The sequence below is a fragment of the Malus domestica genome, chromosome 15 (assembly GCF_042453785.1).
Source record: "Malus domestica chromosome 15, GDT2T_hap1".
In the NCBI taxonomy this organism is placed as follows: Eukaryota; Viridiplantae; Streptophyta; class Magnoliopsida; order Rosales; family Rosaceae; genus Malus; species Malus domestica.
Genome location: NC_091675.1, coordinates 26,367,813 through 26,379,910, shown reverse-complemented (window position 1 = coordinate 26,379,910; position 12,098 = coordinate 26,367,813). Strand labels below are relative to the sequence as shown.

The 12,098-nt window shown below is 38.5% G+C and overlaps 1 protein-coding gene and 1 pseudogene across 1 annotated transcript; both read left to right on the top strand.

Annotated features, from left to right (window-relative positions):
* Positions 1 to 884: 884 nt before the first annotated feature.
* Positions 885 to 1,545, top strand: LOC139191812 (cytochrome P450 81Q32-like; the record flags this gene model as incomplete). Its single annotated transcript, XM_070812835.1, has 1 exon — positions 885 to 1,545. A coding segment is annotated over one exon (561 nt), but the record flags the coding sequence as incomplete, so codon positions are not given.
* A 3,846-nt stretch (positions 1,546 to 5,391) lies between these two features.
* On the top strand, positions 5,392 to 8,274 carry LOC139191811 (cytochrome P450 81E8-like; annotated as a pseudogene).
* The last annotated feature ends 3,824 nt before the right edge of the window (positions 8,275 to 12,098 follow it).

Here is a 12,098-nt window from a genome sequence, read left to right as displayed (position 1 = left end):
GCGTATAGGCGTGATGCTGCATCTTTACCAATAGATCAATAGCGATGTCATGTCTAATACAATGAGCTAAGTACAACGAAGCGCAAAGTTGAACTCAGATATGAAATTTTGGATTCCATAACCTCGTCAAGGGTCTTATTTGCATATAACGTATAGACGATCATATGTATACTCCAAGATAACACATTCAGGGTGTAGTTCGACTGGTAGACCAAGGTACTGTTAGAACAACGCTTGAACTTCAGGTCAAGGCATAAACGAGCTTTCCTAAGATCCTTCTTCTCAAATTCCACCTTCATGTGCGAGGCAGTTTTCTCAAGCTCTTCCAAAGTCTTAGTGAGATTCGTGTCAACGACATAAACTGCAACTCTAGCAATTCAAAATAAGACTTCATAGTTTAACACACATGGGCATTCCTTCATATCCTTGACTGATCAAATAATCACTTAAACAGGTATTCCACATCCGTCAGATTGTTTTAATCCATAAGTGAACGCCTCAAACAAGTTAAGAGGGTGTTCTGTGGTTTGGAACTATTTGAACAAGTCCATGTAATTCTTCAGGAACTTACATGTAAATCTCTGTATCTATATCCCTATGGAGAAAACACTAACCACATTTCATAATGCTACTATCAATCATAAGACGTTTGAGAGAAACCATATCACAAGTCAGTAGTCACACTTAGATGAAGCTGCAGGATGGTGACTGTTAACCATATCACCGCATACTGAAAGGAACATCTTGGATTACAATTACAGAATGATAGTGATCATAGCTAATAAGAAAGAAATACAAAATGGCGTTATGCACTTCAATGGTATATATAGCACTTCATTGGGGTGTGTGTGTGTTCTATTTTTCCTTCCCAAGTAAGTAGCTAACTTAAGGGCAATATTCAGGTTATGATGTTGGTAGGTACTGATACATCAGCTGTTACATTAGAATGGGCTATGTCGAATTTGCTTAACCATCCGCGTGTGCTAAAAAAGGCTAGAGCCGAACTGGATGCTCAATTGGGTCAAGAGCACTTGATGGAAGAACCAGATATCTCTAAACTACCATACCTGCAAAGCATTGTCTCTGAGACCTTTCGATTATGCCCAGCGGCGCCACTGCTAGTTCCACATCTTTCATCCGAAGACTGTACTATTGGAGGATTTGACGTGCCGCGTGACACAATAGTATTGATCAATGCATGGGCCATACACAGGGACCCAAAGTTGTGGGACGATCCTGAAAGCTTCAAGCCTGAGAGGTTCGAAAGCGTTGAGGATATGTCGCATAAGCTTATGCCATTTGGATCGGGAAGAAGGGCTTGCCCAGGAGCAGGACTCGCCCAACGTGTGGTGAGATTGACTTTAGGACTCACTATGCCTAAAGCTGTGCCATTGGAGGCCATGTGTAAAGCACGCTCAATTGTAAACAAAGTAATTATGAATTAAATTATATAAATAATTTAGTATTGTATTAGCAAAAGAGGGAAGCTGCAAGACATAGTTAATGATCTTCGTCTACTTAATTGATATACCATTCCTATTCCCCTTTTCCATTTTCAACATTTCGGCTCATCCTACAATTTTCTTTGCCAGAACATCTTTCCCAAACATCAATCAAAACAAATGAGTTTCAAATTAGATGTGCTTTAAGAAGAACCATCCCTGAAAGGATTACTTAAATAGTAAACAAAAAAGTTTTGATTACTGCACGATATTAAAGAATGAGAAGGAAAATATAGGCAAAAGGAAATTAAAAAAATCGAAGGGGTAGCGTCACTTTATCCAAAAGAATAGGTATATCAGCTTATCTTTACCCTTTTTAAGGAGAGTCGAATGGATTAATTAGAGTATTTCAACTAAATATTAAAATCTGTTATGTAAGAATATGCTAAACCCCCAAAACATGAAAGTCAAGCAAATAAATTATCACAACACTAAGGCAAACTACAAAAGCTCTATAAGAGCGCGACATATAGCTCGTTTGAATATGCTTTTAAAATAACTGAAAGCGTTTTTTGTGAACATGTTTTTAGAATTAATTCTTAGTAAAAATGCAAGTAAATCTTGGAAAAAACACTTAAAGTGATTCTTGGAAGAAACACATTATTGGTGTTTCTCGTAGAAAGCACTTTAAGTGCTTTTGGAATCCAAAAGTACTTTCTCTAATAACACTTTTAGTCATTTTAAAAGCACATCTAAACGAGGTAATAAGCTCTATATGGACGTTATGAGAGCACTAAGAGAACCTATGAAGACTCTATAACAGCTCTTAGTCACGTAATTCAAATAAGAACAATGACATACCGGTAGAGAGTGAAGAAGACAAACCATAGTCGACCACAGTAGTAGTCCTTCTCCTCATGGTTCAATAATTTAACACATTTTTTTGTGAGAGTAGAGACCACTATATATACAAACAATCTATGTGATTCTCCTATTAGAATCCATGTAGGAAAAAACTGATTAAGTTTCCTAATTGAAAACAAAATACTTTTAGTGGTGTATTTTTTTGTAGTGAGTTATTAGTTTACTTTCCACACCTTTAATGTGAATACAAAATACTTTTAATTTTAGCAGATATACTTAATAATCATTCAGTCAAGATACATATGCGGGATCCACAAGAATCATCACTTCGTATGGAAGAAAAACATGGTGTTCTCTCCCCCGTTTAATTTGGCTCAAGACCATCTCCAAGATCATCTCTAATGGAGAGGGTTAAAGGTCTAAAAATAAAAAAATGGTTTGATTTGCTTCAAAATTCATCTTCAACAAATGGTTGGGCTATAATTATGTGGAACCCACCAGACCATTATTTGGCCAAAAGGCGCTAGCCAAATGTAACCCCCTCCTAACCCTTTTTTGGTGCTCAACTGCTCAGTTGCATTACTTGATTCAAATTTAACGACTAGATTTGAAAACATCTAAATGTAGTTTTATTAAATTAAACAGTAAATTTAAAGTATAAACTTAAAACTAATAAATTATTGAGGAGGCTATATTTAGCCTCATTCAATTGGAAATAGCATATAAGTATGATTTGGCATTGTTTATTAAAAAATAAATTTTTTACAAGACTATAATTTTAGACAAAGCTATATCTAACCTTTTCGATTGGAGATGGCATAAGACACGGCCGATCAAATTGGATGCATGCCAATGAAAAATGCAAACCCTAAGGGCGTGTTTGTTTGCACTCACTAACTCTCACTGGACTGGACTGGACTGGCTTACTAAGAATATTAATCTCATGTTTGGTGCGAGCCAGGATTGTGTTTAATGGGACTACGTCAGACTCATGCCAACTAAACTCTTCACTAACTGGTCTTAGCGAGACCGCCCAAAAATGATGGGATTACTAAGACCATCGCTTTGCTTTGTTTGCTTGGTCTTCGTCTTCCTCAGCTCACTTTGTCTTTGTCTTCCTCAGCTTGCTTCTTCTTCCAAATCCCGCACCAATCGTTGCGTCCTACTCAAGGCCCCCAAGAGCTCCGCCAGGAAATGCGCCTGCAAGTTTGTCTCTTTCTTCTGCAAGATCGATTGACATCAATTTGCAGAGGTTGATTGCAATGAATTTGCAGATTCGACGATCCAACGAAGCTTCTGCAAATTGAAAAAAAAAATTAGGGATTTTTCTAGGTTTGATTTGAAGAGAAAAGTAAATTAAAAAAAGATAAATATGGGTTTGAATTCAAGAGAAAGCATGAAAAGAAGAGAAAATATGAGTTTTATTTATTTTGGTTTGAGTTTTACTGGGAGCAAATTTGGGCGTGAAGAACCAAAGCAAATGAATGGAGAAAATAGAGAGACAAGGGAGAGAGAGTCAAATAAAAATAGTTGTATTTTGCTTTTTTTTTTTAAAGATAAAAAAGATGTATTGATAATAGTAAAATGAATTAAACAATGACATAAAAAGTATTTGAACTCTAAAAATATTCCAGTCCGTGATTTAGTCTAGTAATACACTAAATACCTCACTACTCTTACCCAGTTTGGTTCAAGCTAAGACAGTCTAAATTAGTTCTGGAAATTAGTTCAGTCCTAGATAATCCAATGCAACAAACGTATCCTAATTGTGTGGACCATGTAGCCGTTGATCGCTTGCATTTACACGCACTCTCTTACGCAAGGCAACGCCAGTAAATGTACACGTGGTGGAATTAAACATGATAAGAACAAAAATACAATTCTTTGCAGACTTCCACGATTGAATTGACTTTCTATTTTTTTGGGTGAACTGTTCATGCACTTTCTTTTTGGGAACTTTAACGAAAAACTCTCGGTACTATTTATTTTAACGAAAAATCATATTTTTACACTAAAAAATCAATTCTAGTACTATTCACTTTAACCTTTATTTTGTTCTTATCATTAAAACTTAAAGTTTTCAAACATTTTTCATTAGTTTTCCTTTTTATTTTTTGGATTATCCTGTTTATACACTTTCTTTTCAATGACGACTTCGCGGAAAGAGAAACCAAGTTTATCTATTGATTACTTTCTTTGCAGACTTCCTTGAATTGATTTTTATAAATAAAAAATGATTAGAACTTTGATTGAATGAAAAAACAGTTCATTTCCGATTCAATTTACAAAGTCTTTTGTATAGACAAAGCGATTATACAGAAAGAAAAACTCAAATTAAAAACTTTTGAGTATATAAGTAAATCCCTTTGAGATAGAATTGATTATCTTCTTTCGTTTCTAGAAATATAAGGTTTATGTTTTTTTTTTTTTTTCATGTGTTCTTTTTTGTTGTCTCTGTTGTATGAAGAGAAAAGTTTATATCCTCTAACTAGATGTAATTTTTTTTTTGTTATCAATAAAATTTATGTCGTAACATCAAAGTTTAAAAAAAATGACACTGCAGTTTTTTTTGGTCTACCCAAATCTCTTTCGACCAAAAATAAGAATCAATGACCGAGGCCCAAACAATTTAAAAAAGATAACTGAACTTGAAATTAGTTGGGGTGGACATTTCAATACCATTAACACTGCGTGTGGAAGGGAAAAAAAATTGAGAATCTTTTAAAAGTCAGAACCATCCTGTTAGTGCATACGCCATCTTTACCAAATATGAAAAGATTAAAGTTTTAGTGTTCTAGAACTCCCGAGTGATGAAGAAATCAATTTGTCATTGTCCTTCGTACTACTTGGGCACTACGTCCCTCCCTGTACATATAAATACCGCAGCTTTGTATTATATAAAACCACATCCAAATAAAAACTCAACAAAATTTCAACCATTTATTAAGAGCAATTCCATCCCTAAGATTTTACGCTAGCACACAGCCTATTTATCCACTTAAGTGAACAATAATAGACCCCAATGAACAATGATAGGCTAAAGCATCTCCACCTCTAAAAAAATGCGCTGACACTCAGTCTAAAAATGCGTGAGCACAAACGATCCCCACCCCTACAAAATGCGTTGACACCCAACTCATTTAAAATATTTTATATTTTAAAAAAAGAATAAATAAATAAAATAGTTTTAATTTCGGATAGGATTTTTAACCAATCTCATCACGTCACGTGCCATTATTTTTCCACCAAGTAAAGGATGCGTTGAGTTTTTTCCAACGACCTTGAAGACATTGACTAGTTTTGCCGTCTTTTCCATGTACATCGCAAAACACTTTCGTAATTTTACTCCACATTTCTCGCTTATCCATCTCATTACCCATAATCGGGTCATAAGTAGTGTGAATCGAACATTCACACAACATAACATCTTCAATGTGCTTCCACGAAGACATTTATTTCTCTCAAAGTGTAGAAAATATTGAAATGTAGATAGTGTAGAAAGTGTAGAAAATATTGAAATGTGGTGTAAAGTGGAAGATGAGGGTTAGGTGTTTATAGAAAAAAAAATTAAAAATTTTCTGTATTTTTTTAAATTTTTTATAATTTTTAATAAATTTTAATGTAGTTAATTAATCTGGACCATTGGATTTGAACAATATTCAAATCCAATAGCCAACGAGCTGCCACATGGCCAACGGTCATAATTCTGGTTGTTGAGCCCTTTTTTTATTGGGGAAAAAACGTGGACTGTTGATCTGTGATCGGACGGTCCAATTTAAAAGTCAAATTCAAATTTTATTAACTGTTGAAAATCCAACGGTCTTGAAAAACTAGCCGTTGTAAATCCAACGGCACATAGAGGGCCACATTGCCAAGCCCGGGTGAATGGTGAGTGCACTTGCCAGCGGGCCCTGTCACCTGCTTTCTTGTCTCATACCCGCGCCAATGCACGAGTGAACGTCACGGGCCAACCAAATAGGCCAGTCCCTTGGTCAGTCAAAAATGGACTGGTTTGTTGCCTAGCTTGGGCTGGGTGCCAAACAAGTTTGTGGGCTGGAGTGGATTGACTGACCCCTATGGTTTTTTGACTGGGTGCTGGCAAACTTCCCCTCCGGTGGAAGTGCTCTAAGCGAAGCGAAGCGCACAAAACCATGGAAGACATATTGTTCTATACATCCCTCTCTCTTATCTTCATTCTCTTCACTTTCAAGGTTTTCCTCCAAACCAAACGTCACAATCACCAAAACCTCCCACCAAGCCCACCTTCTCTTCCGATCATCGGCCACCTCCGTCTTCTCTCTCTGGTTCGGCTCACGCCGCGTGGTCATAGTCTCATCCTCATCCGTTGTCCAAGAATGAGGTGACCACTGGCGCAACCTATGCCGCATTGGCACCGTCGAGATCTTTTCCTCCGCTCGACTCAACACGTTCTCAGACATCCGAAAGGACAAGGTGAGACATTTACTTGTTAAACTCTCACAAAAAGCACGCGATGGGTTTGCAAAGGTAGAGCTCAAGTCAATGCTCAATGAGCTGACGTTTAACATCATAATGAGAATGGTGGCTGGGAAGAGGTACTACGGTGATGACGTGTCGGTGGACAAAGAGGAGGCGAGGCAGTTTAGAGAGATTATGAGGGATGCGTTTGCTTATGGCGGGGCTGCGAACCCAGCTGATTTTTTTGCCGATTTTGAATTGGTTTGGGGTTAATGGGTACGAGAAGAAGGTGAAGGCGTTGGCTTAGAGGGTGGATGTGTTCTTGCAGGGTCTGATTGATGAGCACAGGGGTAGGAAGAAATGGCAGTAGTATGATCGACCGTTTGCTTTCTCTGCAGGAGTCACAGCCTGAATACTACACTGACCAAATCATCAAGGGTCTTATTATGGTTAGTGTACAACTCTATTATCTTCATCTCCTGCATTTTTTTAATTACCATATAGCTTTGATTTTATAAAGGAGTCAATAGAAAGATAAGGTTTAATTTGTTAATATAATGCTAGGTACATATAATGATATATTTCGTTACCTTTTATTTTTATTTTCAGAATAATGCTAGGCACATGAAATTTGTGTATTAAATACGTGGCACCAATCAACTTTGTACTTTATTCAAGTTGAAATAAAAGCTAGAACAAAACTAATCAACTTTGTACTTTAATTCAAGTTGAAATTTGATTAATAATTTGTAATAAAAAAAATTGTGGTGCAGAATATTCGACGTGATTTGGTGCATAAATTTGATGTATATAGCACCACCTTTATTTTAAACTTTTAATTAACTAAATATTAATCAATTTTTTCATCAGGTCATGTTATTGGCGGATACTGACACATTAACTGTGACACTAGAATGTGCCATGTCCAATCTACTTAACCATCCACGCGTGGTCCAAAAGGCCAAATCTGAACTAGATGCTAAAGTTGGTAAAGAAAACTTGGTGGATGAACCAGACATCTCCAAACTACCCTACCTACAATGCATCATCTCCGAGACACTCCGATTATGCCCGGCGGCTCCAATGCCAGTACCACATTTGTCATCTGATGACTGTATTATGGGAGGCTTTGACGTGCCACGTGACACAATGGTATTGGTCAATGCATGGGCGGTACACAGAGATCCTGAATTGAGGGATGAACCTGAAAGCTTTAAGCCTGAGAGGTTCGAAAGTGATGAAGATTTTTCACATAAACTCATACCATTTGGAATGGGAAGAAGGGCTTGCCCTGGAGAAGGTCATTGATTAAATGCTTCGACTGGAATAGACTGGGTGAGGAAATGGTTGACATGACTGAGGGCAAAGGAACCACAGCACCTAAACCCTTTCCATTGGAGGCTATGTGTAAAGCACGACCTATTGTGAGCAAGGTTTTTTCTTAAGCTATGGATAATATTGTGTTAACGCCAGTATGTACAATAATCGAGCACTGTATAAGCTCATATATTTACTCCTACAATAAATTCAATTAACCATAGCATGTGGTTTTGTTAAAGTACTTTTTGTGACAAATTAAAATACCGAATTCGTTTTCTTTAGTTGGATTTTTTTTTTAAAGTTGTACTAGCTCCAGATTAAGGGTATTAAACAAATGATTGAACCTTCAAAAAGTAGTGTTGGTTTTAGTGAATGAATGATGATTGGGCTCTCGAAAATTTGTGTTTGCTTCCTTATGATGAATTGACTAATTTTTTATGTTGAAAATAGTTTCCCATACATTTTAAACGTGTCCATTTTGAACTTACAAACATTTAACTAAAATTAGTTTCTGAACATTCACTATTCTAGTATCCCAATGTCCTTCTTCTCCTTCACCAACCTTCATTGGATTGTCCTCTCCATCGTCGTCATTGTTGGCCAGTAGCCCACCCCTTCCACCACCTCCCCCCACTCATCTCCTTTTCTTTCTCTTATTAGAGTCTAGAATTCTAAATAAACAACTTTAAACTTTTAATCTTGTGATCTTCCATGAGTTGTAATCTCGCAGATTTCTAAACCCCAGTTTTACCAAGTGAAGTGGGTCGTTGGGAAAAAGATAAAATGGAGATGGGTTGCCGGAGAAGAGACTAGAGTGGGGGTGGGTCATTATAAAAGAAAGGAATGAGGACAAGTCGCAAGAAAAGAGATGAAGTAGGTTGGGGTTGCCAACTTCAAGGACCATTTTGGCTAAAAAGTCAACACAAACATTGTCCGTTTGGTTATAAATTTCAAAAATGCTACTCTTACCACATATTTGTACCATCATTTGTACCATCTTTCTAAGAGCGTCTCCACTAGTTGGTGGAAGATAAAGGCAAAGACAACAATATTGTCCTCCAACCCAAAAAAACCCTTTTCCAGAAGTCCATAAAATCAAAGGCAAGTGGTAGGCCAATCACTGCAAGCCCAGATGCCCAGCTCTTTCAAGCCTGGCTTGCTACCTTTGGGCAAGATGACATCTGCATTACGTCATGCTGACACCAGAAGCATATTTAAATTCATTTTATGTCACACGTGCCTAGAAGGAGAGTGGCTCACCAAAGATTGCAAAGGTGGGCTCTAGTATAGCAGATGTCACAAAACCCTCCAACGAATAGCTGACATGGCGAATTGTATGTCGTTGGATTTCCAATGACCAAAGGATTTCTAATAATAAAAAATTACAATATTACCATTAAGCCACATGGCGCAATCTAGTGCGTCTGATTTCAAATCAACAACCAAGATTAATCGAACATTAAAAAATTATTAAAAAATCAAAAAAATAGGAAAAAAATTATTAAAAATTAGAATGGTTTTTTATATTGTTGTTCAATGTTGTAGTTGATTATATGATTATGGGAGATTTTACCAAATTTTAAATTAATTATGTTTGTTGTGATGCTATGCTTTTACCTTATATTTGAAATAATTTAGTAGAATTAAACAATTGTTTTATTTTCAAAGTGTAAAAAAATGAAAAAAATATATTTACTTGCCCTTGCTATCACATCCCGGCCCAAACCCTCACCACATCCTGGGCTCGACTCCACCGTAACACGATATTATCCGCTTTGGGCCCCAACCATGCCCTCACAGTTTTGCTTTTGGGAACTCACACTAGAAATTCCCAGTGGATCACCCATCCTGGGATTGCTCTCGCGCAAACTCACTTAACTTTGGAGTTCCGATGGAACTCGAAGCCAGTGAGCTCCCAAAATGCCTCATGCTAGGTAAAGATGGGAATATACATATAAGGCTTACAAGATCCACTCCCATGGGCGATGTGGGATGTTACAATCCATCCCCCTTAGGGGTCCGACGTCCTCGTTGGCACACTTCCGGCTAAGGATCCTGGGCTCGACTTCACCGTAGCACGATATTGTCTGCTTTATGCCCCGACCACGCCCTCACGGTTTTGTTTCTAAGAACTCACACGAGAAATTCTCAGTGGGTCACCCATCATGGGATTGCTCTCACGCGAACTCGCTTAACTTCGGAGTTCCAATGGAACTCGAAGCCAATGAGCTCCTAAAATGCCTCATGTTAGGTAGAGATAGGAATATACATATAAGATTTACAAGATCCACTCCCCTGGGCGATGTGGGATGTAACAATCCACCCCCCTTAGGGGCCCGACGTCCTTATTGGCACACTTCCGACCAAGGATCCCGGGCTCGACTCCATCGTAGCACGATATTGTCTACTTTGGGCCCTGACCATGCCTTCACAGTTTTGTTTCTAGGAACTCACACGAGAAATTCCGAGTGGGTCACCCATCCTGGGATTGCTCTCGTGTGAATTCGCTTAACTTCGGAGTTTCGATGAAACTCGGAGCCAGTGAGCTCCCAAAAGGCTTCGTGCTAGGTAAAGATGGGAATATACATATAAGGCTTACAGGATCCACTCCTCTGGGCGATGTGGGATGTTATAATCCACCCCCCTTGGGGGCCCGATGTCCTCGTCGGCACACTTCCAGCTAAAGATTAGCTCTGATACCAAATTGTTAGATTGGTATTAGAGCATAGGTTTAGACAATCTTGCACTTCCTAGTGTGTTTTAACTCTTGTTTTCCTATGTCAGAACCATGCCACCTCGTAGAGAGCCACATACTTCAGCTGAGAATAATTTGCCGGACTTTGGGCAGTTTGGTGAGGCTATTGCCAATGCTATTCAGTCTTCACTCCGTCCTGCCCCAAGGAATACTCTCGACATTGTATCTCGCTTGAAGATTAATGACTTCTTTGGTAATAAGGGGCCAGAGAAATAAAAGATATGGTTCGATCATGTTAAAAAAACCTTTCGAGTCATGCATCGATAGGGTAATCTTCCTATAGAGAGATGGGTCAAGACGGCGACCTGGTTTTTTCGTTTGGGAGCAGAATCTTGGTGGGATCAGGAGAAGAAACCATTATCCGATGATGATGCTATGAATTGGGATGTTTTCAAGCGGATATTTCAGACCAGATTTATTCCTCCGGAGTATTTAGATCGTAAGAATGATGAGTTTTCAGATTTGAGGCAGGGTACGATGTCAGCTATTGAGTATCATTGAAAGTTCACAGACCTATCTCGTTATTGCCCTGAGATTGCTGCTAATCCCCAGGAGATGCTTCGTCTGTTTAAGAGAGGAACTTGCAAGAAATGGTATTCTATGGTAACCATTACTCCATGTGCTACATATCAGGAATTCTTCGAGGTCTTGCTTCGGGTTGAAGATTCGGATAATGCTCCTGACGATGAGGATGAGGATATTGGCAGGAATGCCCAGAGGTACAGTAACAGGAGGCAATCATCACTTGGTCCGAGAAAGGCTCAGAATTTTAAAAGGAATGGAAACAGCTCTGGATCGTCGAGCAGGGGTTTTAACTCCAGTACACCTCAGAGATGAGGCAAATCCACTGGTGGTTCTCATTTTCAGAATCAAGGAAACTCTAGCAGTTTAGATGTTCAGTTTTGTCGCAAATGTAACACTCGTCACTATGGCGAGTGTAAGAGAGGGAACAAAGGATGTTTCACTTGTGGACAGACAGGGCATATGGCCTATAATTGTCCTCAGAATCAGAAGAATCAGTCTACTAATCTACCACATGTAGTCCCCCTGCAGCAATTTCCAGCACCTGATAATCGTTAGCAGATAGGCTACGGTAGAGTCGGGCCTTGGAAGTGGTGAAGCCCGGGTCGGGATGTGACATTTGCTCTTTTCAAACTGGTGGAGGTGCATAAAGGCAAGTACTATTCAGAGTGGTTAATAAGGGCAAGTACTATTCAGAGTGATTAATAAAGGCAACTTACATGCCCTTACCCTTGCCTTCCACCAACTAGTAGAGATGC